At 53.7% G+C, this 27588-nt stretch overlaps 2 protein-coding genes across 8 annotated transcripts in view; both read right to left on the bottom strand.

The window, feature by feature from the left end:
• Positions 1 to 6169, bottom strand: part of TRIP10 (thyroid hormone receptor interactor 10) — a 39819-nt gene extending 33650 nt beyond the window's left edge. For 2 of the 4 annotated variants that reach the window (XM_059732369.1, XM_059732370.1), the window contains exon 1: positions 6104 to 6169. In XM_059732369.1, coding sequence (XP_059588352.1) covers positions 6104 to 6154 — 51 coding nt within the window. In that variant the 5' untranslated portion in view covers positions 6155 to 6169. Of the gene's footprint in view, positions 1 to 106; positions 193 to 6103 lie in introns of those variants that run through there. The other 2 variants (XM_014610876.3, XM_014610877.3) reach the window with 2 other exon arrangements.
• A 2210-nt stretch (positions 6170 to 8379) lies between these two features.
• Positions 8380 to 19981, bottom strand: LOC102562085 (retinol dehydrogenase 8). 4 transcript variants are annotated; one of them, XM_019488497.2, is made up of 9 exons: positions 19781 to 19948; positions 15217 to 15297; positions 14861 to 14912; positions 14666 to 14776; positions 12392 to 12553; positions 11601 to 11780; positions 10767 to 10860; positions 10099 to 10282; positions 8380 to 8828 (listed from the first exon to the last, which is right to left on the bottom strand). In XM_019488497.2, exons 4-9 carry the CDS (start codon positions 14760 to 14762, stop codon positions 8598 to 8600), a joined length of 948 nt encoding a protein of 315 aa, XP_019344042.1. In that variant the 5' UTR covers positions 14763 to 14776; positions 14861 to 14912; positions 15217 to 15297; positions 19781 to 19948; the 3' UTR covers positions 8380 to 8597. The 4 variants fall into 4 exon arrangements, with proteins under 4 accessions (XP_019344042.1, XP_006265664.1, XP_059588351.1 ...); XM_006265602.4 differs by lacking the exon at positions 14861 to 14912 and having other exon boundaries at positions 19781 to 19946; XM_059732368.1 differs by lacking the exons at positions 11601 to 11780; positions 14861 to 14912 and having other exon boundaries at positions 19781 to 19981.
• Between the last annotated feature and the right edge of the window lie 7607 nt (positions 19982 to 27588).

Raw genomic sequence — 27588 nt, 5'->3', positions numbered from 1 at the left:
GAGAACCGGAGGAGGCAATTCCCAGCACGGGGAGGGGGGCGTGTTGGAAATAAGGGGCAATTCCCAGCTGGGGGGGATGCCCGGGGCCCCGATCCCGGCCGCTCACCCACAGCTCCGCGCCCCAGTCCATGCTGCGGCCCCGGCCCGGCCCGGCCCGACCCGCCTGCGCCGCCGCCACCGCCCCCCGCGCCCGGGGCGGGGCCAGCCGAGCCCTATGGACGCCGCGCGGGCCCTATAGGCGCGGGACCTACACGGGCGCCCCCTGCGGGCCCTATTGGGAGGGGCACGGGCGACCCCCACCCCTGTGACACCCCCTCTCCGCTGCCCCTGGGAGGGACACGGCTGCTTCCCTATGGGCCCTATAGGGAGCGACATCCTCGCCCCCAAGCCCCCTATAGGCCCTTTAGGGAGACAAATGCCCCTCCCCATTGCCCCTATAGACATGAAGACATTGTTCCTATAGAAAGGGACACTGCTGCCTACACACTGTCCCTATAGAGGGAGATACGGGCCCTGTCAGGAGAGACATGGGCCCCTATAGGGAGGAGCAGGAGCCCTATAGAGGGTGAGGCTGGCACCCCCCCCATTGTCCCCCTATAGAGCAAGACACAGCCAGCCCACCCAGCACCCCTATACAAGCACATGGACTCCGCTGTGCACCCTATAGGGTATGTGGGGACCCTACATGTCCCTATAGAAGAGCACCCCGTAGGGAGAAACAGGGGTCTTACGGAGAGACCCATGGGCCTTATGGAGGGAAGGCCACCCTACACAGCTCTACAGCATGCTACCAGAACCCCCCTAGGGGCCCTATAGAGAGGGACAAGGGCCTGGCCGGCTCCCAGGACACCTGGGTTCTCCTCCCAGCCCTGCCACCGCTGTCCGGAGTGACCTTGGCCCCGCCTCTCTGCTTCTGTGCCTCATTTTCCCCTCCTGCTTCCCGCCACCACTGCCGGTGGGATGACCACATTTCCCTCCAGCAGCTCCTGTTAACGAATCAATAATGTCCCGCTTCCTGGCTGCCCTGGAGACATTTCAAGGAAGGCTGCAGTCTCTGATCCTCAGGGATGGCATTTGTTTGCCACTGGGTCCCAAGAAGGACGGAGCCCTCCGTGGTACCATATTGACCTGCATATAACACGCACCTCAGACACATCCCCTCCATCCAGGGTGAGACTGGGATCCAGGACCCAGGCGACCCCGGGAAACCAGGGGGGAAAGGAGAGGTGAAGGGGGAAGGCCTCAAAAGAACCACCAAGTAGGGTGGGTGTGGCCTGTGGGGCAGGGCGGCCATGCACCCTTATGGCCCACTCATGTCAGAAGGGGAGGAGTTGGCCTCTCCATCCTGATTGACCCACAAAGGCTACCACAGTTGCAGGGGGATGGGACAGACGTTTTTTGGCAGGCAGGCCACAAGTTAAGCCCTGCCCCCTCCCCCAGTTCCCCTCCGATCTCCTGCTTCTGCCCCATCTACTGCTCTGCTTTCTGCTCCCTGCCCTGTGTTCTCTGCCCCATCCACTACTCTGCTTTTTGCTTCCTGCCCTGTGCTCCCTGCCCTATCAGTTGCTCTGCTTTCAGCCCCCTGTCCTGTTGGTCACTATTTTTTGCTCCCTGCCCTGTACCCCACTGTCCACTAGTCTGCTTTCTGCTCCCTGCTCTATACTGTGCTCCCTGCCCCATCCACTGCTCTGCTTTCTGGTCCCTGCCCCATCCACTTCTCTGCTCCCTCCCTGCTACCCCATCTGCTACATGCCCCACATGGAAATTGCCTGTGCCACTTGTGACACACATGCCACATGCTGTCCACCCCCAAATGAAGCTTCATCTCCTCCTGTCTGCCCCCTCCTCACCCCCCCCAACACATGTCACACCTGACAATCTCTGTCCAGTTCTCCTGAGTCCCCAGCCCTCACTTCAGCCCCCCAAATAACATGAGGGCTGATTCCAACAACTCCCAGGGCACTTGGGATCCTAATTCCTCTTGACTTTCACAAATAGGGGCCTAGAGCCCTGCTGTCATTGCACAGTCACGCTTAATGCACTGGTCTAGTGCCCCCTAGTGGCAAAAGCATGACACTATAATGAACAGAAGAGCAGAACCCTGGAAGAGTTGAGTTGATTTAGCTCCACAAAACGCTCCTCCACTTTCATAATCTTTACTTCTCCAGCTCCCAGAGTCAGGAGAGTCCCTGCTTGCCGTTAAAAAATATATCAATATAATTGAGTTCCTAGCTCACGGGACTATAGAGGAGGAGACAACATCATCAATGTACCACATTTTGGGTCCCAAAATGTGCCACCAAATAAAAACGGTGCCTTGCTTTTTGAGAGGTAGGATGAAGAAAAATCAAAGATTCTTGCCAGAGTTACAACTGCATGAATCTGGATGAGATCCATTGTATCCATTCTTTCCAACCCCTTAAATAAGGATCTTCCATGACCCCTGACCTCATGATTTCATCATAGTATATGGGAAGCTGGTAATTCCTAATATTGTATTTTGTCACATACCTCACCCCCCCCCACATAAAACCCATGCCTTTTTATAAAGGCAGACTGAAGAGAAGGAAAAAATGGGAATTTTTCTAGAGTTACAGCTGCACACAGCAGGGATGCGGCCTCATCTTCAACTCACTCCCTTTCCTGCTTAGCTAAAGCTGAATCCTTAGCTGCTGCTGCAGCCTGGTCTCTATGGAAGGATGTAGGATTTTGAAAAGAGCTAAAAAGTGTCTCTAGAGCTGGGAAATAGGAAAAGAGAGAGCAGGAGCAGCAAGCAGACAGCAATATTGCCCTTAAAAAGTTAGCTTAATTAGTAGAACATCAAGACCATTACAAAGCAGAGGTGGGTGACCAGACTGTGAAATAAGCTCCCTCCAGAGGTGGTACAATTGCCTACCCTGGAAATCTTCAAGAGAAGACTGGACAGTCACCTTGCTAGGGTCACCTGACCCCAATTGCCTTTCCTGCCTGGTGCAGGAAGACCCAGTGATCTTCTGAGGTCCCTTACAGCCTCGCAATCTAATGAATCTATAAAGCTATGGCTGTTAACCCTTGTGGAGTGAAGAAGAATGAGCTGTGAAGTCAACGAACTTCCTTGGCTGCTGGATGGAGCAGGAATCAAAGCGGGGGGGCAGTTGGGGGCCCTATGCAGGGTAGAAATACCAGCTTCTCCACTTCAGACATGTACCCTGATGGGGGATGGGAGATGATTCCTGGGTACATTGTAGGCTAGTAAATATAGAAACTGAGTTCCCAGCTCAATGAGCTGAGGTACATCCAACCCCCTCCCCACCCCCAGCAGATTCAAAAGCTGCATTCACTGGCCAGACCTTGTGATACCTTAACACCAGTCTCATGCTTTTTAAAAAGGCTTTCGTTTTAACGTACTGGGAACAGGGAGCTCTGGGGTCCTGGCTGCTGGCTAATCCCGGTCAGAGCCAGCTCCAGCTTATAAACTATTTAAAAGAAGGGTATTTTTTCTTTGCCCTTCTGTTTTTCCAAGGAGATTGTTTGCCACCCCTGATTCAACACCTTCCTCATTTCCAGGCCTAAATCTATTCTTGGCTCCCGCCACCCCTTGTCCTTCAGCTCAAAGTCCTCGCCTTCCTGCTCAAGTATTTATAGCTCCTCTGTCTCACTGCCAGGCATCTTCACTTCTTCCCCACCATTGCTCCAGCAGCCCAAAAAGGAGAGAGAGTTTGGGGTGCTAATCCCCACCTCTGCCCCAAGCATGGGATACAGTTAGGAATGACCTGGTTGCATTGACTGGGAGAGGCTCTTCTGTGCTGGTCCAGTGCCCCTTGGAGGAGAATCGTGACACTGCAACATGTATCATAGCCTGGGGTCAGGCAACAGGCAGGGGTAGGGATGGCACTGTATAGACTAACTTGGTGGGGGGGTGACCTCTTTGGCAGGGAGCCACAGAGTAATGCCAGGCCCTTCCCTGAGCACTACTCTGATCCCTTCCCATGCCCAACCAGCAGCCCTGTTTCCTGTTCCCTACCCCATTGGCTAATTTCCTTTCTGCTCCCTACCCTGGGCTCCTGGCCCCATCAGTTGCTCTACTTTCTGCTCCCTGCCCCACCTGTTGCTCTCCTTTCTGCTCCCTGCCCAGAACTTCCTGTTCCATCAGCTACTCTGCTTTCTGTTCCCTCCCTATACTCCCTGCTCCATTGGCTGCTCTGCTTTCTGCTATCTGACCTGTGCTCCCTCTACCATTGACTGATCTGCTTTCTGCACCCTAACCTATCCACCACTATGTTAGATCCCAGACTACCTCAGAAGATACCAACTCTTTGTTTCCAATCCTTTCCTGACTATAGAAAAATCCCAGAGAAATTCTTCTATAGCAAAGGCTTCATCAAACCTAGAACAGGGTGGAGTGGTTTTAATCTCATAACTAAGAGATGGACCCCTCCCCCACCTCCTACCCCTGTCACTGACTGGTGTCAGAGGAGGGGGGCATGTTCCCCCCTGACTCAAGAGGCATCAGGCACTCATGGTGGTCTGGCATTGGAGCAGGCTGCCCAGACATGTGGTGGAGTCTCCATCCCTGGCTGTGTCCAAGAGCAGGTTGGATGGACACTGGGATGCAGGTTGGATGATTTAGGATGCATCTGGTGAAGCAAGCTGATTTCATAAGTCTAGAAGGTGCATGTCTACCCTGACGTCTGGGCTAGTTTAGCTAAGGGAGATCCTGCCTGGAGCAGGGGGTTGAGCTAAATGAGACCTTGTGGGGCCCCTTCCAGCCCTGCTTTCCTGATGATCTCAGGATTTACCTGTTGATCTCTGGGCTGATCTGAAGAATGAAGACTGCCCAATAAATCTCATACCAAAGGGATCACTACGGAAATTGGCTCTGAGATCATAGAAAATTAGAGTTGGAAGGGACCTCAGGAGATCACCTTGTCCAAACCCCTGCTCAGACCAGGAACATCCTCAACTAGATCATCCCAGCCAGGGCTTTATCTAGCCGGGTCTTGAAAACCTCCAAGGATGAAGATTCCACCACCTCTCCGGGTAACCTGTTCCAGTGGTTTACTACCTCCCCTAGTGATAAAATTTTTATTAATATCTAACCTAAACTTCCCTTGCTGCAACTTTGAACTATTGCTCCCTGTTCTGTCATCCACTACCACTAAGAGTCCAGCTCCATCCTCTTTGGAGCCACCCTTCAGGTAGCTGAAGGCTTCTATCAAATCCCCTTTCAGTCTTCTCTTCTGAAGACTAAATAAACCCAGTTCCCTCAGTCTTTCCTCATAAGTCCCCCAGCCCCCTCACCATTTTCTTTTCTCTCCACTGGACTCTCTCCAATTTCCCCACATCCTTTCTGTAGCTGGGGGCCCAAAACTGAACACAGTACTCCAGATGTGGCCTCACCAGTGCTGAATTGAGGGGAATAATCACTTCCTTTGATCAGCTGGAAACACACCTACTAGTGCAGCCCAGGATGCTGTTAGCCTTCTTGGCAACTAGGACACACTGTTGGTTCATATTCAAATTATTGTCCACTATAACCTCCAGGTCCTTTTCTGCAGAGCTGCTGCCAGGCCAGTCAGCCCCCAGCCTGTCCCGGTGCATGGGATTGTTCCATCCCAGGGCAGGATTTTGCACTTGTCCTTGTTGACATGAGATTTCTTTTGGCTCAATCCTCCAATTTGTCTAGGTCACTCTGAATCCTAGCCCTAGCCTTCAGCATATCTACAACTCCCCCCAGCTTGGTGTCATCTGCCATCTTGCTGAGAGTGCACTCTACACCATCTTCCAAGTCGTTGATGAAGACACCGAACAAAATTGGCCCCAGGACCAACCCCTGGGGCATGCCACTTGATAACAGCTGCCAACTACAAATCGAGCCACTGATTACTACCCTCTGAGCCAAATGTTTGAGCCAGTTTTCTATCCACCTTACAGTCCATTCATCCAGCCCGCACTTCCTTAGCTTGCCTGCGAGAACGTTGTGAGAGACTGTATCAAAAGCCTTGCTAAAGTCAAAGTATACCACATCCACTGGTCTCCCCGCATCCACCTCATCACAAAAGGCAATCAGTTTGGTCAGGCATGACTTGCTGTTGGTGAATCCCTGCTGACTGTTCCTAATCACCTTCATCTCCTCCAAGTGCTTAGAAATGGATTCCTTGAGGATCTGCTCCATAGTTTTTCCAGGGTGCCCAGTAAGTGGCCGAAACAGCTCTTACCATATTTCTTGCATATAAATGAGCACTCTGATACCCAGCAGCTGGGCACCCAGGGGAAATCTCACACCAAAAGTATTACCAAGGGGCTGAAACTGTTCTTCCCATATTTCTCATGTATAATGAGCATTCTGATTTGCAGCAGCTGGTTTTTTGTTTTTTTTCAGGCCAGGCTGAATAAGCTGGAATGAGATACTGAGGGAAAGGCACTTGGCCACAGACTTTGGCGTAGGATGGAGGGTGATGTGTCCTTGCCGATGACTCAACCTTCAGGCTGAAGGGGCCCTGGCAAGGCAGCTCCAGGGAGGGGGTGGAAGGGAGAAGCGCCAAGTCTGGACGGTCAGCAGAGCTCCCTATTTGCACGCTGCTGTAGTGAATTATTCACCTCCAGGTCTCCTGAGGCCTCTGGCAGCCGAGATCTCCCCCCTGCCAAGAGCAGCATGTTCTTCGCTGAGGTCTGTGTGCCTGAGAGGTTTGTGCGCCTGGCGCCAGAGAGGCCCGATAGGAGCAGAACTCAGGCATCTGGACTCCCAGCCTCCCCCAACGGAAACTAAAACCCAGGCATCCAGGCTCGCAGCCTCTTGCCCCGCTGCCCCAAATGGAAATGGTGTCTGAGCACCCTTCCCCCCAGCAGCAGAGAAGACAACCCAGGCAGCGGAGGTCCCAGCCCCTCCCGCAAACAGAGCAAAAACCAGGAGTCCAGGCTCCAGCCCCTCGCTGCCCCAAGCAGAGAGACCCCAGGCACCCGCACTCCCAGCCCAGACCTGCCCCTCCCAGAGCAGAAACCCCAAGTCCTGGCCCCAGGCCCCACTTTAACTAGGTCAGGGATTCTGTGTCCACCAATGGCTGCGCAGCCTCCTTGCCCCTCCCCCCAGAAGTGGCTGCACCCAAGGGCCCCAGAGCATGCTGGGAGCTGTAGTTCCCACCTAAGCCCATGGCACACAGCATGCTGGGAAATGTAGTTCCTGCCCCAAAGTTTCACAGGAAAAATCATGTCTAGCTTCAGCCTTCCATGCTGACATGAACCCCTACAGCCCCCATTGACACCTGCCCTACTGTGCTCCTATTGGCTACCTTTCAGGGGCAGGCTCACACACAGGGCTCCACACTGATTGGTGGAAGGGCAGGGCTGAGTGCAGGGATTGGTGGAGCTGCGGGTACTTGGCTGTGTAGGTCAAAGGCAGGTGAGAGATGCACCTTATAGACTAACTAAAGATGTATAAACAGAAAAACCCAGACATCTGGACCCCAAGCCTCCTGTCCCTGTGGTTCCACCCCAGAAGCAGTCGCATTTCAATTCCAAGATTGACCTCTGCCCCCACCCCCCCCAAAACGTGCATTCTGGCCCCAAAATGCTTCATAGAAACATAAAAGTTACCTTCCCCAAGAGCTAACTTCAACCAAGGCCACTTAACTCTCAGTTGGGTCTCCCATCCCTGCTCTAACCCAACCAGACCCTGCTTAGCTTTGCAAACTCAAACAGCCCAGTTGGGGGGGGGGGGGGGGGGGGTTGTAGAGGCTGGGGTACTCCCTCAAGTTGACCTCAGATCAGCTCCAGCCCCTCCCAGAGCATAGAGGGAGGATGAGATAGGGCTGCAGGTGCCAGCTGGGGATGCAAGTCTCATTGTTGCATAGGTCTAGTCAGGTCATTTTGCCACTCTGTGTGTGCCTCAGTTTCCCCTCCCAGGGCAGGAGGGAGTGAACCTGGGGACAGCAATGCCTCCTCAAACCTGCTTCCTGGATAACCTTAATGTTCCTAAGGTACCCCCCATATGGGCCACAGGTTGGGCATTGCTATGCCAAGAAATATGGTAGTTGCTGGGCTCTCTTACCAGCATCTTCTAGCAGGTCCTGCTCTGTACCAGGGTTGGAACAAGTTGTGAGGGGCAGCTGGGATTCTCTCGCCAGCTCTAGGAGTGGGGGTAGATGCCTGGGTTCTGCCCCTGGCTCCGGGGAGTTGGGGCGGGGGGTGGTTAGAGCAGGGGCCTAGGAACCAGACACCTGGGTTCTCTCTCAGCCCTGGGAGGGGGGTGAGGTCTGGGGAGTCAGAGCAGGGATGGGCTGGGGGCCTGGATGCCTAGGTTCTCACCCAACTCTGGGAGTGCGGTCTGGGGTGTCATGGGGGGGGCTGGGAGCCCGGACACCCGAGTTCCACCATCTGTAGCCCAAGAGGACGCCTCTCCTCTGCCTTTCACCATGCAGGTCTCCCTGCTGCTTTAATCCACAGTACAAATTGAACCTCCCCTGAGTGGGGTCAGCCCCCAGGGGCAATTCACAGCCCCACCCAGATCCCTACTCCCCACCCTTGCCCCATTCCCGCCCCACAAAAAAGCCGGCACCTCACGCCCTCCTGAGGATGCTAGAGGGGAGGTGGCTGTATGGGGGGGGGGGGAAGGCTGGGGCTCAAGGGGTCTTGGTGTGGTCCATGTCCCGGCGCTTGCGCCACTGCAGCAGCTTGAGCAGGCTGAGGCTGGCCTTGAAGAGCCGGTCATGCTGGAAGATGAGGCGCTGGAAGGCAGCAAGGGGCAAGTGCCCGCTAGTGTCTGCGTGCTTCAGTGTGGCCAGCGGTGCATACAGGCTGTTGGTCTGGGACCGGAACGGCGGCGACTCTGACGTGATCACCCGAGCCGTGTGCTGGAGAGGGGAAGGAGGAGGGACCAGGGCCTGAAACCGACTGGGGCTCCGGGAACACAGATCTTCCCCAAGTGCTGGGGAAAGGGATCAGTGGGTCTGAGGCTGCTCTAACCCTGAGCATGCCCCGCCCTCCCCAGGCCAGATCCTGAACCTCCAAAGTACAGGGGGGGGGGGGAGTGGAGTCAGTGGGTCTGAGACTGAGCAAGACCCTGGATAGACGCTTCCACGGCTGGATCCTGAACCCCTGAAGTGCCATGGTGGGGGTGGGGTCTGGATCTGAAGCCTATGGCTGGATCTTGAACCCCCAAAAGGCCAAGGGAGAGGGGTAGAGACTGACCAGGCCTGAGACAGACCTATGCTCCAGCCAGACCCTGAACCCTGGGGGGTGGGCGGGGGGCGGGGATCCAGTGGGTCTGAAACTGACCAGAGCTGCAGACATACCCCCAAGTCTGGATCCAGTTCCCACCCCACCCCCAACCTTGACCCCCGCAAAGCATTGTGTTGGGGCAGGATCCCAGACTGACTAGGGCTGAGGACACACAGAGCTCCCCCCTGGCCAGGTCCTAAATCCTCAACATGCTAGGGGGGTGGGGGGGACTGGGTCTGAAACCAACTAGGGCTGCAGACATGCCCCCCCACCCTGAACCCCCAAAGTGCTGAGGGAGGAGCAAAGTCAGTGGATCTCAGATTGACCAGAGTCCCCGATACCCCCAATGGCCAGACCCCGCCTCCTGCCAGACCCTGAACCCCCAAAGTGCTGGGGGAGGGGGGGGAAGTCAGTGAAACTCTCTCCACCCCCCACAGCCAGGCACCCACAGCCGGACCCACCCCCTGAACTCCCAAAATCAGGGGAAGCAGGTCAGCAGGTCTGAACATAACAAGGACCCTGGACCCCCCCCCCCCCCCCAAGTCTGCCCTTGAACCCCCAAAACACTGGGGAGGGGGGCAGCATCCAAGTGATACTAACAAGGGCCCTGGACATGCCCCCCAGAAAAAAAAATCTTACAGCAGGACATGTTCCAGAAAGCTGCTGCAAGAAACCCCAGCTCCGGGCACCCTGAGGTGTAGATTTAGGGCCTATCCTGCTTGGGGAGACCTGGGTGATGGTCCTGCCCTCTCCCCCCATGGCTTGGAGGGGTCACAGCAGAGACATACCCGTCCACCCCCCCCCCCCCATCTTTTAGGGTGGAGGGTGCTGAGTCATGCCCAGTCTGGGTTGGCAGCCAGCACCCCAGAAAATGGAGGATTTGTGGGCAAGGGGATTTCCTACCTCGGCCACCTCTGCCGGCGACTGGGCCAGGGCGGCAAAAACCTCCCGAGAGTAGGGCAAGTAGAAGCCCTGGAAGAGCTCCCGCGTCTCAGGGTCCAGGCCGGACAAATCCAGGGTGGCCGCCTCCTCATACAACTTCCGCTCAAACTCCGTGGCCACCGGCCCTGGCTCAATCAGGCTGATGCTGGGGGGTGGGCAGGAGGGCAGATGTGGGTTAGATGTAGGGCAGCCAGGAATTCCCCCAGAGCCTCCACCCTGTGGGCTATGACCTGGGAACCCCCTGACCTCCCTGAGTCATTGTGTGGCCCTCTAGCCCCCCTCACGTGGTCAATAACATGATCCTTCACCTTGTAGCCTGCTATATGAGACCCCCCCAGCTCATGGTGTGGCCCCCAACACCACTGAAGCAGGATCCTTCCAAACCCCCCAGTATGGGCCCCAGACCCCTACCCCCTGGCCCCCCAGGCACACCCCATGTGGCCTCCCCCCCTGCAGTAGACTTCCTTGTGCCACACAGACAGGGCCATACTGACGCCTCAGTCCACCCCCACTACTGGTCCCAGTTGCAGCCACCTCTGGGGATCCCACACCCAAAATGACCACCTGCCCCCCTTCCTACTCCCACCATGCCCAGGTTGGGGAACCCCCCACTCCCTGCGGCTACTCACTGCACCCCAAATTTCAGGGCTTGCAAGGCCAGGCTCTCACAGAAGCCCTCGACCGCAAACTTGGAGGCACAGTAGAGGTCATTGAAGAGGAGGCCTGGGGGGAAGGAAGGATGGGAGGAATCAACTGGGGGGGGGGGGGGGGGGGAGGGGGAGTGCCCACATGCCCCCCAACCCCATTGCCCCCAGAACCCAGGCATCTGGCCCCCAGGCACCATGGCTCCAACCTCCTCCCAGGGGGACCCCCCGCCACCTGGACATCACCTGATTACATAACCCCACTCCGGCCTCCCCCACCCCATAGGACATACCTGGCCCCACAGTGCTCCCTGGCCCATGACACGGGGCCCCAGCACTCCCCTCTGTGACTCATTATGATCCCACCCAGCCCCCATCCAGGGCCTATTATGTGGCTCCCAGCCTCACCCTGGGGCCGTTACACAGGACCCCCACGGCCCACTCTGTGGCATCCCCCATACACCCTTTTAGCCCCCTCCATGATGAATTCTGTCCCCCCAACCCCTCCCAGCACCCCCCTGCCCTTTTGACCCTCCAGTCTGCCCTATGACCCCTCTCAGCCCCCATGACCCTTCCAGCTGCCCCCATGGCCCACCCCATAGGTTCTCCCTTGCCCTGCCCCATGAAGCCCCTACCCTCCGTAACCCACCTGTCCCCCCCAGCCTATTGTGTCCTCGTGACCCACCCTGCAGCCCCCCCAATGGCTGTCTGCAGGTCCTCTCTAGTCCCATAGCCCCCCCCTGCCCCTCCATGACCCACTGCATGCTCCCCGCCCCATCCTGTGCCCCCTATGGGCCCCAGTGCCCCTGCCACCCCCACCTTGCAGGCCCAGGACACTGCTCATGACGACGACGTGGCCACTACGCCGGCGCTTCATGTCGGGCAGCACCTGGCGCACGAGTCGTAGCAGCCCCAACACATTGGTGTCCAGCAGGCGCCTCGCAGCCTCCACGCTCTGCAGCTCCAGCGGCCCCACCAGCCCCCGCCCCGCATTGCTCACTGCAGGGGGAGGGGGGCTGTGAGCTGCAAAGACCCCCCCACACCTCTTGGGGCTCCTGCATCTCCCAGCCTCTCCCACCATGGATGTCCTGACCACTGGGTCCAGGGGGGAGCCAATGGGAGTACGGGTAGAGCCTAAGTGGGTGGGATCCAGATGGGTGGAGTCTAAACAGCTGGTGTGGGGGGCAGGTCTAAGTGGGTGGGTGGACCCTATTTGAGTGGGATCTAGATGGGCGGAGTCTAAGTGGGTGGGTTGGGAGGGTGGAGTCTAAGTGGGGATTCTGGGTGGGTGGAGCCTGAGTGGTGGGCTCTAGATGGGATGGAGCCTAAGTGAGTAGGGTCAGGGGGCGGAGCCTAAGCGTGTGGGTCTGAGTGGAGTCTGAGTGGGTGGGACATAAGGGAATGCAGGGACTGAGGGGGTGGAGCCCAAAGTGAGTTAGTCTGGGTGGGTGGAGCCTATAGTGGGTTTGATCAAAGTAGGTGGAGCTTAAATGGCTGGGTCTGGGTAAGCAGGGCCAAGTGGCCAGAGTCTAGGAAAGTGGGACATGCCTGTCCCTTTTGGCAGATCCCTGGCCCCTGCCCACTGGGAAGGACAGCCCCTCACCCCTCACCCAGCACATCCACGCGCCGCTGGGGGATGGCCTCCACACAGCGCCGCACCGACTCCTCACAGTCCACATCCAGCTGCCGGATCTCCAACGTGTGGCCCAGCGCCGTCCCTGCCCGTGTCTCCAGCTCCCCACGCCGGCCCAGGTCCCGCATAGTGGCGACGACTGGGGGAGAGACAGGTGGGGATCTCTGGGTTAGTGGGGGCTGCGTGTGGCAGCGCACTTCAGGTGTCTGCCACTATAAGGAGTCAGGCAAACTGCAGAGCCGCCGGCAGGTGGGGTCAGGCTGATCAGGACCACGTGACTGCAGGGAGACCGCCTGCCTGGACAAGGGCTGGGCTGAGACGGCATAAACAGACCGTGTGCTCTTGTACATGTGACAAAACTGCCCTTTTTAGTGGTTTAATTACCCTTTTATAGCAGTTTAATTGCGTCACATGTTACATGTGTGGCAACACGCTGCGATGGAGATGACTTTGTAACAAAGACCAGGGCCCCCCCACAGCCCACTGGCAGGTCGCCCCCCAGCTGCAGGCAGGCTCTGCCAAGGAAAAAAAGGATTGGTCCCCTCACCGTAACAGTGACGGAAGTCCTTAAACAGAAACGCTGAGTTTTTAATTGTCACAATTAAAAACCCACTGTTTCAATTTAGGGGCAGTAAACCCCCGTCACGTGTACAAGCGGCCCGTGAGAGCAAGATAGCAGTAACACTTGGGGAGTGGAAGGAACAGCATCGCCCAGCCTGAAGACTGCAGCTCCTGGAGACCATCCGAAAAAACTGGAGGAACTATGGGGATGGAGAAGGGTCCTAGGGACCCAGTGTGGGGGTCCACCACCCTGAAAGGGGCTGAAGGAGCGTCTGGTGAGAGACCAGCGTAGACCCCAGAGAAAGAGGGCTGACTATGTCGAGGCCTGGAGAAGCCAGACCACCTAGGGGTAAGAGGGCTGAGTATAAAGAGGGCTGAGAGGGAAGCCAGGCCAGACCTGGGAGAAAGAGGCCGAGTGCCCAGAGGCCTAGGAGGAGGCCAGGCCAGATCTGGGAGAGTAAGGGCCAAGATGGGAAGAGGACTGAATGACTGAGTCGCAGAGGCCAGATCTGCCCAGAGGAAGGAGTGGGACACGCAAGAGACCTAGGAAGAGCACCAAGCAATCCAGAGCGAGGGGCAGCGTGCACCAGAGGTGTAGTGAGAGGCCAGACCAGTCGTGGGGAGAAGCACTGAGGCTCATCAAACCAGAGTGACCAGGTGGGCCTGGAGAGACAGCCTGAGCAGCTGAGATCAAGCTCCAGACCAGGGGGAAGACCGAGAGAGGGGCTGGCATGATCTTGGGAAGGGTTTGAACTCTGTAGTGAGAAGGCAAGATGCATGAGGGTGGGCCCATGGAAGGGCCTAACCGCCAGCACACTGACTCCAGGGACCTTGACTGGCCCATGCTGGGGCCAGGGCCCAGGAGGGGCCGAAAGGTGAACCTCAAGAGGTGGCCAGAGCTGCAGAGAGCCTGGCACCTCAACTGGCCTGATAGCGGGGCCAGGGCCTTGGAGAGGCCAAAAGTGTCTGCGGGTGGAGACCGCAGCTGAGAAGTAGGGGTCAGGGTGAGCACAGCTCAGATGATAGTGGATGACGGTACCACCTGAGGAGGAGGGCTCGAGGATGAGGGGTCCACATGTGAGTAGGGCCAGAGGTAGAGATGCAAGATGGGGCCAGAGGGCCTAACAGCCACCAACCCAGGGGAGGTGCAGAACCTCTAAGGGGGGCCCAGGGAAGAAGATGGGGAGATCAGGTAGGCCAAAGGTCTCTGCAGAGAGAAACCACAGCTGAGAGTTAGGGATCAGGGTGAGTACAGCTCAGCTGATGATGACTGATTAGCCATCTGAGGGGTTGAGAGGTTGAGTAGATAGAGTGTAACCAGACACGAGTAGGATGCCATCTATGAGGTATGGGACGGTGTAGGGTAGGCATGGAGCCATGTGATTGGCCCCAAAGGCCAGGGCCACAAGTCAAGGGTCATCCCAGTAAAATCAGGGCAGCCTCCCACAACCTATATGTCAGTTAACATCAAGGCATGGTGGGAGAGTGTGGGACGGACTGTCCCCTAGAACTGGGTGGCATAGAATTTTTGTTGTGGGTACCCTGGTAGCACCCTGTTACACTGGGTTCCGCCCCAGAGGTGGTTGCATCTCAGGGCTGGATGAGGGATCTCTGGGTTAACAGCAGCTGGCTTGCACACCAGAAGTGGTCACACATCTCAGTGCTGGGAGAAGCACTCCCACCCTCTCACCTCGGAATCTCCTCAGCTCATCTCTGGCCAGGTGGACGGCCAGGGCCAACCCAATCCCTGAGGAGCAGCCGGTGATCAGCACGTTCCTGCAGGACATCCTTCCTTCCCTGTCTGAGTGAGCAAGAGCAGAGGTCAGAGTTCAGAGGTCAGGCAGTGAAACCGAGGGGGAGGAACTGACCAGGCTGATCAACCCACAGGCTTCAGGGCACTGGCTGGGAGGGGTCAGGAAGAAAAGTCCTCATTTTTCCTGAGGGGTTGGAGAGAAGAGGGTTATAGAGAGGATGGGGATAGTATCAGGTCCCCCAGTCACAGACTGGGAGCCAGGTGTGCCAAGGGTTGCACATAGATGGGGCCCAATACAGGCTCTGGGTCTGCTGCTCTGTTTTCTACTCCCTCTCCTATCCATGCTCTTTCTACTCCCTTCCCTGTGCTCCCTGCCCCATCAGCTGCTCTGCTTTCTGCCCTCAGCCCTGAGACCCAAGCCCCAACTGCTGCTCTGCTTTCTGCCCCCTCCCCTTATGCCTTGGTGCAGCCACCCCCTCTCTACTCACCACTGACTGCAGCGTCTGGAAGGGATGTGCAGTTGGGGTTCAACCCAGCTGGGCTGAGATGCAGCAGCTGTGTCCCAGGACCTAAAAGGGCCAATCGGGGGTGACCCCCCCCAAAGCAAGGTGAGGGACAAGAAAAAGGAATCACTGCCCCCACCATCCAGTTGTTGGGGGGGGGGGGGGGCAGGAGACAGAGACCATATGGGCTCTGACCCATCTAATCCCTCCCCCAGCTGCTCCTTGTCAGATCCCATCAGCTGATCTGTTTGACAAGCCACCAGCAGGAACTGGAGTGGGGGAAGGGGGCGGTTTGGGTTACATGGTAATTAATGACCTCCCAGCTCCTCTTCATTAACAAATCCTTCCCCTCCCTGCTGCTGAATCTAAACCTCATGCACAGACTCCCAGTAAATGCCCCCTAGTGCCCTTGACCCTGAAGGTTTTCCTCAGGCCAAAGCAGAGGGCAGAGAATTTTAACTGCACCCATTTTATGGATAGACAAACTGAGGCCCAGAGCAAAGCAGCACCCCAATTGCAGGACTCCTGGGTTCTAATTCTGATCTATGGGTGAGGATGGAAAGAAACTATGACTCCTGGGTTCTTTATTGAGCCTTATCACTTGGAAGGAGTATCTCTTGCTGACAGGAGTTGGGTACGAGGGAGAGTTTGGATCCCAGGTAGAGTCCCAATCTGCCCCCAGTCTTTGTCAGGTCTCTGTGCAGCCCCTTTCCACCAGAATACCCCTCTCAGTCCCTTCTACAGGGCAGTTTATTCCCTGCTGCCTCCTGCATACTCAGGAAACACTTCTTTCCTGTTAGAGCAGGGAGGCAGGGGAATCAACACCCAGGGTAGTGTGGACTCTCCATCACCGGAGGGATTCAAGGAGAGGTTGGACAGACACTGGTCAGGGATGATTTAGGTGTAGCTGTGCCTGTGTTCTACTATAGGGATTTCCCAGGCTTCTGGGCTTTGCTGGTTGCCCCCTTCCCTCACTTTCTGCTTTGGGGGGGCATGGGGTGTTAGTGGCAGCCCGGGCTGGGGATGGTGACAGGGCTGTGCCAATGTTCCTACTGGGACTCAACCCCGGAGGGTCCTGGCTAGAAGGTCTTGCCCCTCGCTCTGGCTGAGACCAATGCCATATTGGGGTCAGAAAGGAATCTCTGCCCTGGTCAGACTAGTCCAGACTGGTTGGGGGGGAGTGGGGGGGTTCCTTCCTCTGTAGCAGGGGCATGGCCTCTGCCTGGGACCTCTCAAACATGTCTTAACACCCTTTACAGAAGCAGGATGTTGGCCACTGTGGTCCCCCTGCCTTCCGTGGCAGGTTTGGGTGTGATGTCTGGCCCTGTGTCAGAGCTGAGGGTAGTTTTATGAGGAGGTTAGACAATGGATTAGTTTGAGATGGTTTAGATAGAGCTGATCCTGCCTCAGGCAGGGGGTTGGGCTCAATGTGACCTCTCAAGGTCGTATCCAGCCTGTCTCTATGACTCTATGATCTTTTTATCCCTTTGGGGTCCTTTTAGCATAGAATCCTACGTATCCCTTTAGAATCCTTTGATTCCTTTAGGGATCTTTTTATCTGAAGGTCTTACAGGCCTCTTCAGGATCCCTGTATTCCTTCTGAGGTCCTTTTAGCCTGGGATCCTATAGACCCATATGGGACCCTTGTATCCTTCTGGGATCATTTTATCCTGGGACCTTACACACCCCTTCAGAATCATTTGCTCCCTTCTGGGATTCTTTTATCCTACAGACCCCTTTAAGATCCTTGTATCCCTTCTGGAATCATTTTTAACCTGGGGTCCTACAGATCTTTTTAGAATCCTTTGATCCCTTTTGGGATCCTTTTAGCCTGGGATCCTACAAACTCACTGTCCCACTGAAGACTCTGAATTAACACTTTGCCCCACAGACAACCAAGGTGAGTTTGAATGAATTTTAAGTGAGAGTTGATGAACAATGCCTTGCCTTGGAAAGCTTGTCTACCTCTATCCCAGTGACCAGATTGTTGCCAACAAAGGGAACCTCCTAAGAAATGCAATCCCTCTCCAATTAATTGCCACTCAGGCGGCCCTCCAGCCTGTAAATCAAAACCCAGAACCATTAGATGAAGCTGGTTGTCTGGTTCTTAAACAGTCACCTCCTGGGTTTAACCAAACATCATGGGAGCTTCACAGAGAATCTGATCTGGGATTTGGGAGGAAGGAGTGAAAGCAAAGGACTGGGATTATTCAGGAGGAGGCAGAGCCTAAGAAATGGTGAGAGTCACAAAATCCTAGAGAAATCAAGCTAGAAGGGATGTCCAGAGGTCATCTAGTGACTTACCCCCTGCCTGAGGCAGGATCAGCCCTATCCAAACCATCCCAAATGAATCAAAATCATGGAAATTAGGGCTGGAAGGGACCTCTGGAGATCACCCAATACAAACCCCTGTTCCAAGCAGGACCATCCTCAGCTGTCTCATCCCAGCCAAGGCTTGGTCTACCTGGGTTTTCAAAATCTCCAAAGATAAAGATTTCACCACTTCTCCGGGTAGCCTGTTCCAGTACTTCACTACCCTCCTAGGGAGAGAGTTTTTTCTGGTATTTCACCTAAACTTCCCTGGCTGCAACTGGAGCCCATTGCTCCTCATCCTCTTATCTACCACCACAGAGAACAGTCTCTCTCCATTCTCTTGGTGCCCACCCTTCAGGGAGTTGAAAGCTGCTATTAAAACCCGCTCTCAGTCTACTCTTCTCCAGAAAAAACAAACCCAGTTTCCTCAGCCTCTCCTCATCAGTCCTGCTCCTTTCAAACCAGTCTTGTTGCCCTCCCCTGGGCTCACTTCAATTTGGCCACATCCTTTCTGGAGAGAGGGACCCAGCACTGGACACAGTACTCCAAATGTGGCCTCACCAGTGCTGAATAGGGGGGAAGAATCACTTGCCTTGGAAAAAAAAAGCTGGCATCTAAACTTTACATAAAAGGACCATCAGCCCCGGCATGACACCAAGCATCACGCTGGAACCTGCCACACAGAAAGCAGGGGAGCCATGGCAGCCAACATCCTGGTGCTGTAAAAGGGCGTTAATATATGCTCAAGAGATCCCAGGCAGAGGCCGTGCCCTCTCTAGAGAGGAAGGCAACCCCCCACGGTCCATAATGATCTGACCAGGGGAGAACACTCCTTCCTGACACACAGTGTGGCTTCTGTCTGAGTCTGAGCAGAGGGGCAAGACCCTCCAGCCAGGACCCCCCCCCCGGTTGAGTCCCAGCAGGAGCACTGGTGTGACCCAGTCACCATCCCCAGCCTCAGCTGCAGCCACCACCCAAAGCCTCTGAATGAGGCTTAAAAACCCCTAACACATTGTAGTAGAAGATCTCAGTATAATATCATTGGGAAAGGGTCCAAGGTCCTGCATGCACACTCGCAGAGAAGCAGGGCTGGCAGGGACCGCCAGAGGTCACATCTAGTCCAACCGCCTGCCTGAGACAGGATCAGCCTTGTCCAAAGCATCTCAGACAAATCCATTGTCCACCCTCTCAGCTAAACTACCCTCAGCCCTCACATAGCATCAGACGCACACTTGAACCTGCCACAGATAAAGCAGGGGGACCTCAGCAGCTAATGCCCTGCTTCTGCAAAACAGAAGGAAGAGGAAGGGGGAAGGAAGGCAGGCCCCCTCCCCCCCACATCCATGCCAATCTGACCAGGGGGGGAAATTCCTTTGTGACCCCAAATCTGGCATCCATCTGAGCATGAGCAGAGAGGCGGAACCCTCTAGCCAGGACCCTCCCAGGTTGAGTCCCAGCACTGACACAATCCAGTCACCATCTCCACCCTGGGTTGCAGACAGCCCACACCCCATGCCAATGAGGGAGGCTTAACACCCCCCTAAGCAGCAAAACCCAGAAGCCTGGGACATTCCCACAGTAGACGCAGGGGACTAGAAAGCAGGGAAGCAAGGAAGCAACAGGCAATGGGAGAGACACAGGAGGAGGAAAGAGGGATCCAGTTGGATCTGGAGGCCAGAGGGGACGCTTTGTCTGTGAAGGTAGGGTTGCCAACTCTGTTTGAATCTATTCTGGGAGGTTTTATCACATGATGTAATGACATTAATGACCTTACATCAGGAAGGCAAACACACATTACTACTACAATTTAACAACCCTGTAAAAACCTGACAACTGTATAAATCAGATTCAACATTTCATATTTATTTTAATGGATGCCCTATCATTTTTCTCTGGGTGGCTCTCAGCATTTCCTGGGGATTGATCTCTAACCCCTGGAGACTCCCGGGCAATCCTGGAGGATTGGCAACCCTACCTGAAGGGGTGATGGGGTCCATGGAGGGGGAAATGGGGGTGTGGGGGGAAGGCTGGGAACCAGCTGAGGTGGGATGAGATGGTTCTACCCCCCCCCCCCCCCCCGGACGCATCATCCCCGGGCTTGCTCCCAGGACCCCCAGGTCCTGTCTCGCCCCCCCAGCAGCCAAGGGGGAGGCTGATGGCCGAGCCCCACCGCACCCCGCGCCGGGCTCGCGGCCCGGGTGTGCGCCCTGCCCTGCCCTGCCCTGCCCAGCCCTACCTGCCGGATGGATGGATGGATGGAGGGAGGGACAGACGGAGCCCGGCCCGGCCCGGCCCCGCTTTGCAGCGCCGGCTCCGCCCGCCAGCCCGGGGCAGGCCGGGGCTCGTAGTCCCCGCACCACCGCCTCCTCCGGGCTGGAGCCGCCCCGGGGAGGAGCTTGGGGCTGTTGTAGGGTGGCCGAGCCGCGATTTGCTGCTGGGTTTGCTCCTGCCCCGGATTCTGGTCTCTTTATTAGCATACCGTGCATAATATAGTCAGATATAGTCGCATAATTTTTGCATAATATAGTCCGATACCTGGGTGTTTGCATAGTATATTCAAGTAGATCTATTCAAATGAGCTCATCCCTCCCCAGCTCGCTGGAGCTGCCTCTAGCAAGCCATAGGGATGTTGCTACTGGCTTTGCTCCTTCTTCTATTCCCTCTCTGCCTATTTTACATAAAATATTCAACTATGCCCATGTATTTGCATAATACAGTGGAGTAGATCTATGGAAATGAGCTCATCTTTCCACCCACCCCAGCTCATTAGGCCACAGGGGTGTTGCCACTGGGTTTGCCCCTGCTTCCATTCCCTCTTCCCTTTGTATATATGTGCATAATGAATTGAAGTCTTCATCTATTTGCATAATATATTTGAGCAGATTTATTCAAATGAGAGATCTCTTCACCTGCCCCAGCCCATAAGAGTTTTCTGCAGCAGGTCACAGGGGAACCTGCCCCTGGGGGGGAAAAGACTGGCGCATTCTGAGCTAAAAATGCCTCTTCAGCCCATCAAGCCCCTCTTTAAGTGTCACATCCCGTTGGCCTAGCTGGGACCAGCCTGGGGCTCTGTCCTCAGCCTGGTGCCAATGCAGCCCAAAGGCAGGGCTAATGATGGGGCCAGGCCCCAGCTGGATGGGAGCACCATGTACAGCAGCCTGAAGGTGGATCTGAGTTGCACTCAGCTCCACACTGCCCCTTGAGAAGACCTGGATTGATGCCTGTGGGAAACAAATCCGCTGCTCTTCTTCAGCTGGAGTTTAGGAGCTCTCAGGTCACAAGTCTCCTTGCAAGACCATCTGGGGGCTGGAAGGCTCAGGACACCTGGGTTCCCAGCTTCAGGGGGGTGGGGAGAGCGATATCTAGTGGCCAGAGAAGGACACTCCCGGACTCCCGAGGAGGGGTAACAATGAGATCTGCAGCCCCTGGATGCCTGGGTTCTTTTGGCTGCCTCTTCACTGTAGAGGAGCAAGGCCTGGGCTTGACGGCTGGTTCCAGCAGCTGTTTTCCACTGCACCTGCCCTTGGAGGGGATTGGAGACATCTGGGCAGGACATGGACCAGGGAAGGCAGCAGGGCCAGGATTGTTATTGTCTGGCACCAGGGGTGATCTCAGGGGAGCACTGAAGTAGTCACATCCCACTTTGCTTTCTGCTCCACCCAGACTTTAAAACCTATTGCCCAGGACTGACAGCAGCATTTCTAATCAGTGTTGCCTGAGTCCATTGACTTCACAGCTCTTTATCATCTCCCTGACCCTCTCTCCTTTTTAATGGTCTTGACATTAATGGAGTAACCCTTTCTTCTGCAAAGCTGCTGTCTGTTACCCAGTCTTGGCCATGTCTCTCTTCTGTTTCCCAGACCTACAAACTGTTTTCAGTTCTAGCTTAAAAACTTCACACAGGTGTGGTTGTGTAAACTCAGGTGAACCTTAACTCACATGTGGAAATGACTGGCAGCAAGTATTAGAGGCACTGCCAAGACACTCAAGAAGGTGATATTTTTGTTCATGAATCTGAATAAGAGGCATACACTGAACTCTAATGGCCACAGGACTAATCAAACACTATCTTTGTACTATTATTACCTAGTTCCTGGCTATCTTTTTTAATTATGTATATAAGCTGGCAAATCAGCTCATATTCCAGTGCAGTTATATTTGATTTGGTTTGATCTCAACTGAATAATCTGTATTTTGTTGTCCAAATCTGAATGAGAGACATGCGTCAAACTCTATCCACTAAACACTATCTTTGAACTAGTTTTGCCCGATTCGTTGTGTCTTTTTAAACTGAATATATAAACTAGAAAATCAGCACACGTCTCAATAGAGTTATATTTGATCTGGTTTGATCTCAATTGAATAATCTAGATTTTGTTTTCCAAATCTGAATGAGAGACATACACTGAACTCTAATGGCTTTGGGGCTAACAACATGTTATATTTGCACTTATAGGCAGATTAACACATGGACCAGCTGGGCCTGGGCCCAGGGACCCCTGCCTCGGCATGAACAAAACCGGTGGCCAAACCAGGCTGGGCATACACAATGCAGCAGGCCCTGGCTGCCAGGCACTTTTTGCCGAGTGCTACTGCAGCTGGACTGAGCTGTGGTGGAGCAAACGGTCACCTCCCAAGCTCGGTCTGTACTGTGTGCACCCAGTGAGCAGCAGCTCTGTACCCCCAGAGTCGACTCCAGCACAGACCTATGGACAGAGCCCATGGCTGCGGGGCAGGGCACAGGTTGTGGGGGGGACCTTGGGCCATAGGGGGGAGGGGATCAGGCCCAGGGCCCCAATGAATCTTAATCCACCCGTTTGAGCTATTTTTGCCTAGTTTCTGGTTGTCTTTCTAAATTGAATATATAAGATGGCAAATCAGAGCACATTTCAATGCAGTTGTATTTGGTAGGGTTTGATTTTAAATAGAATAATCTAGCTCAAGGCTCCTAGCCTATGAGTAAAACAGCTAGTTTCTCAAACTGAAGAAAAATGGGTAGTATTTATATGGGATGATGCACTGTGCCACCTGCCTGTGCACCCTTTCAAAATCCTAGATCAGCCCATGGCTGGTTCTACCTAAAATATGTCCCCAAAAAGGCTCATATTTTGGATTCAGATCTGGGGACAGGGAAGATAATCCAAATCCTCCCAGATAGAGAAATCCGAGAGCTGATTTCCCATCTGCTGCAGGTAAACAATGAAGCAATCGTGGGGCTCTTCCAACTGGCATGAGATTAGATTGGGGGGGGGGGGGGGGCTTCTCTATGTACGTTCCACGTCAACAACGGACTGGAATTTCCCTCTCTGCTCCATGGAGGTGAGGTGGGGGAGCTGCCGGCACAGAAAGCCCCGGGGAGAGAGAACACTGAACACTGGGAGTTGCCAGGCACAGAGAGACCAAACAAAAGGCCTCTTCTGTGCTCAGAAAGGAGGAGGTAGAGGCTGAAGCGAAGGGGCCAGCTGCCAGGACTCCTGGTTCTCTTTCCAGCAGGGAGGGTTGGGTGTGGGGGCAGTGAGGAGGGAGGACTCCTGGGTGGGTGTTGGAAATGAGTCAGGAATCCAGGATTTTTTTTTCCTGCCCTCTGCCCTGAGCTGTGTTACTTGATTTCCCTGGATGGCATTTGGGATATGCATTAAATCCAGTGGCTCCCCTCTGGGGATGAAGCAGGTGGCCCAATGCGACTGCTCCAGGGGCGGACAAACACTGGCTGTGACACATCCAAAGACTTCCTGGATCCCAGCCTGCTCCTCAGTCCTTTCCACTTCCCCAGTAAGACATCATTTATTCACTCACGTACTACACCTGTCTTCTCCCCTCCCCCCACCCCGCAAAAAAAAATAGCTGTCAATAATTAGGGGCATGAAAAGCAATGCTGAACAGCTCAAATAAGAGTTTCTTCATTTTGCCTTCCCTAAACCAGGCATGTGTTGGGGGGAGGGTATGCTATGTGGGTAAATATGGTAATTAACAGGTAAAGTAAGCATATTCATGTCACCTCCTAGTGTCCAATTATCTGGATTGCAATAGCATGCTCAGTTTGGAGTGTTGCGGCTTTAAACCATGATGAGTAAACACACAATGAGCTCTGTGCCACATGACCCTCACTCACTGAGCGAGTGTAAAGCTTGTATAAACCTAGCATGGATACCACACTTACTTGCATACCATACACCCCCAAAATAAGACACACCTTGAATGTAAAACAAACAATAAGATTTTTCCAGAGTTAGGGGCACGTTCAGTAAGGATAGGGGGCCTTACCCTCAGCTCATTCCCTCCCCCTTTCCAGTGTGAGCAAAAGTTGTCATTTTTAACCCTTTTTACAGCTGAATTCTCAGCAGCTCAGCCAAAAACTGAAACCCTACCTGCTGCTGAAGCCTGGACTCCATGGGTAGCTCTAGGGATAAAAACAGTCTATGAGGCTGTAAAATAGGAAGAGAAAAACCAGATGCAGATAGCAGCATTGCTGAAGAAAAGATTATTGGATTAGTAGAGCATGAACACCAAAGAGGAGAGAGGGTGGTTCACACCTATGGAGTGAAGAACAATGAGCAGAAATCCAACAGAATCTAATGATGCATGAAGTCCCTTGACACCCTCAGCATTGTTTGAATAGAAATGCCACAGCTGTTCTGGCCAGAAAATCCTTTCCCCCTCTTAAGACATGGAGTCCAATTCTGGAATGCTAATTGTTTGGGGAAAAGGTGCATGCAGTATGCTAATAAATATGGTACAGTTGTCTTCAATGCAGAAACATCCACAGGAAGGTGAGCCAAAAAGCATTGTATTACCATATCTTCTTGCATACAATATGTGCCAGAATATACTATACACCTTGTTTTTTGAAAGGCAGAATGAAGAAGTAAAGATTTCTCCAGAGTTATGGCAACATAGAGCAAGGACAGAATCTCATCTTCAGCATGCTCCCCCCCCCCCTCAAAATCCTGCTTAACTAAAACTGAAACCCTAACTGCTGCTGTAGCTTGGCCTCCATGGGTGGATCAGGAAATTACAAAAAGACCCAACAAGGGTCCCCAGGGCTGTGAAATAGGAGGAGAGAGACAGGAGCAGCTAACAAAAAGCAGCATTGCTGGAAGAAAGTTAGTTCTATTAGTTAAACACAAAGACCGTTAAAAAGGAAAGACAATGGCTAACACCTCTGGAGTAAAGAACAATGAGCCCTGAAGACAACTGACTCCCCTAGCTGCCTGAATAGCAATGCAGTAGCTGCTACCCAGGTATCAAAGCAGAAGGCAGAGAAATCAGCTTTGCCACTTCATACATGCATCCTGATAGGGGGTGGCTGATACTGTGGGGAGGAAGGCTTGTGTTGTATGCAAAGAAATATGGTATCACGCAACCTAAGGAATCTAGCAACTGCCACTCCACCTGCTCCACCGGGTCTGAAAAAAACCAGGTGTGGCATTAAGCAAGCAGACATGCAAATGACCGGCATGCAAATAAACCTAGCAGAGAAGCTACTTGGTATTTCCTTATTGGCTTTGACCTTGGTTCCTTGGGCACTGAGGCAAGGGGAAGAGGGTGGAGGGCTGCATTTCATGGAGAAAGGGGCTTCCCCTAGCTTGTCCCTGCTATGTTGTGGATGCAGCCTGTGAGCTCCTTATCAGGCCGAGGTTGCTGCCTGGCGGTGCGTGACCTGGGCTGTCTCTTTCGAGGCCAAGCTAATCCAGGTCCAGCTTCATAGTAATTCCTGTGCCACTGCTAGGAAGGTCCCTTGGGGAGGGGAGAAGTGAAGTTAACTCTTTCGCTCCTGTGATGTCAGGCCTGCTCCGGCGCCAGGAAGTGGCTTGTGGGGCTGGGCTGACCCTCTTGTGCCTGGAAGATTGAGGTGGTGAATTGTGGCATGGATGTACAACACCGAACATGGCCTGGCTGTAAGGCTAGGGAGGGCAGGGGTTGTAAGGGCTAAGCTGTACCTAGGACAGAGCGTTGGGCTTTGCTGTGGCAAGAACGGGCTCTTATTGTGTATGTGTGTGTTTGTGGGTGGGGGTGGGTACATGTGTCTATGGGAGTGTAAGTGTGTGTGTGTATGCATGCCTGCGTGGTGAGCGTCAACATGCTTTTGGAAAATAGCCAGAGTGGGTAACTGTACCACCTCTGGGGGGAGCCTGTTCCAGAGCCTTGGCATTCAACTTGTATGGAAGTTTTTCCTTATGTCTACCCTGAAGTGATCCTCAGTCAGCTTCTGCCCATTATGTCTTATCCTCCCCTGGGGGCTTTGATGAACAGATGCTCTCTCAGGTCCTGTTGTATGCCCTTGATATACTTGGGTTGGTCTAATAAAAGATATCAAATTCACCCAAGGAACCTTGTCTGTCTTAATATACTTATACACTGCCACCAAGAATAATTTCATGTGCCTCATTTCCAGCCTGACTCCCAGGGCCCACAACGTAGGCTTAAACTTACAACCTTCCCAGGTCAAGTGCAGCACTTGAGGGTCTGAGTCACAAAGCAAGTCCAGCTCCTCCTGCCCCTTGAAATTCCTCCCAGCCACCAGAAACCCTCTTCCCAGGGCTGGAATCCACCCCCAGCCTTGAACTCGCAACATTTTGGCTACAAGCTCAGCCATGCAAACCCCTAAGGGACAGGCCAAGATACACAGCTAAAGGAATCAGTAATATCAAGATATGCTGACCTATTCTGCAATCTTTTCATTAGAAGGTCTGTTTTGTTTTGTTTTGTTTTTTTGAAAGTCAAGCAATAAATGAGCATTTCTGTTAAGAGGTATACACAGTGCTTATGCTGGAGCACCTGCATTGGCTGGGAATTGAACCCACATCTCTTATATAACATGCAGGAATGCTACCATTGACCCACCAATGCTTACCAAAGTTTCTATGCACATGAGTGTGTGCATGCATATGTATATGCGTATATATGCATAGAGATGTGTGTACATGTGTGTCTGCACATGTACCCAACTCTCCATTAGCTGGGCTGCAACATCAATTTGCCTCCTGCTCCTAATGAATATTCATTTGCTGGCATGCAGAATTTGGTCTACCCTTTCTGTTGAATATTCATCAGCCTGGGTGCAAAAGTCTGATAATAGTGGAATTTCTACTAATAGAAACTAACTGATCTACAAATAACAGAGGAGACATCCATATATGTATGAGCCAGTTCCCCCCAGCAGGACTAGAACCTATACTTCTATAAAGAGCACCTAATCCCCAAACTATAGCATCTCACCCAGAGAACTCTCCCACCCAGAGGGAATGCTATAAGATTAGACAAAAGTCCCAGTGATACAATAGGTCCTTCTATTTTCACCTGGTCCCCCGCCCAAGAAACCTCACTCCCTCATCAGCCCACCTCTATGGACATCACCCCACAATGAAGGTGAGGCCCTTGCTGTGCCAGTTACTGAACAAACACTTGGAGAACCAGAGGTTGGGGCCATGGAGTCACTAGCCCAGAAGCAGACAGCAGGAAAGCAGCTTGGCAGTGTTATAGGGTAGCCACTAGCCAACCCTCCAGGATTGCCCTGGAGTATCCTGGAATTAGATATAAATCTCCAGGAGATGCTGAAAGTCACCTACATGAGAAATAAGATGGCATTCATTAAAATAAATATTAAATATTGAATCCAATTGATACAATAGTCCAGTGGGTTTTTTAAATGTAATAGCAATGTGCATTTGATGTCGTGATGTAAAGTCTACACACCATACTCTGTAACTGATACACCAAGCATGTGGGCATGTTCACACTGTGCATCGCCAGCACATTCCCATTCCAGAAACCTCTAGGAATAGATCCAAACAGAGTAGGCAACTCTACAGTGTTAACAAGGTGATCTGGCCCTTTAAGAAGGGGCAGCGGGGCCTGGTAAGGGAGCCCAGCTGCGGGGCATTTAACTTGCCAGGTAATGCCCTTTAATTAGCTCCCAGAAGAACAAGCCAGTGAGTGAGGAAACAGCTTGTTGCCAGGAGAAGAAGCAGAAGGATAAGGCAACATAGGATCTTGGCTTATTTTAATTGCTTTGTTAGCTGCTGAAGCTTATTGGGTAGAAAA

This window comes from Alligator mississippiensis, chromosome 8, assembly GCF_030867095.1.
Source record: "Alligator mississippiensis isolate rAllMis1 chromosome 8, rAllMis1, whole genome shotgun sequence".
NCBI classification, from domain to species: domain Eukaryota; kingdom Metazoa; phylum Chordata; order Crocodylia; family Alligatoridae; genus Alligator; species Alligator mississippiensis.
Note: the sequence above shows the minus strand (reverse complement) of the source record. Positions and strands in the feature narration are given on the sequence as shown.

What these genes read in the sequence shown, in the direction of transcription:
- LOC102562085 (XM_019488497.2), bottom strand. Translation starts at nt 14,762, where the DNA reads ATGTCCTGCAGGAACGTGCTGATCACCGGCTGCTCCTCAGGGATTGGG. An exon ending in GCCCTGAAATTTGGGGTGCA is followed by an intron (nt 10,283 to 10,766) that starts GTGAGTAGCCGC and finishes CCCACCCCCCAG; the next exon opens with CATCAGCCTGATTGAGCCAG. An exon ending in CGCCGGCAGAGGTGGCCGAG is followed by an intron (nt 8,829 to 10,098) that starts GTAGGAAATCCC and finishes TCCCCTCTCCAG; the next exon opens with CACACGGCTCGGGTGATCAC.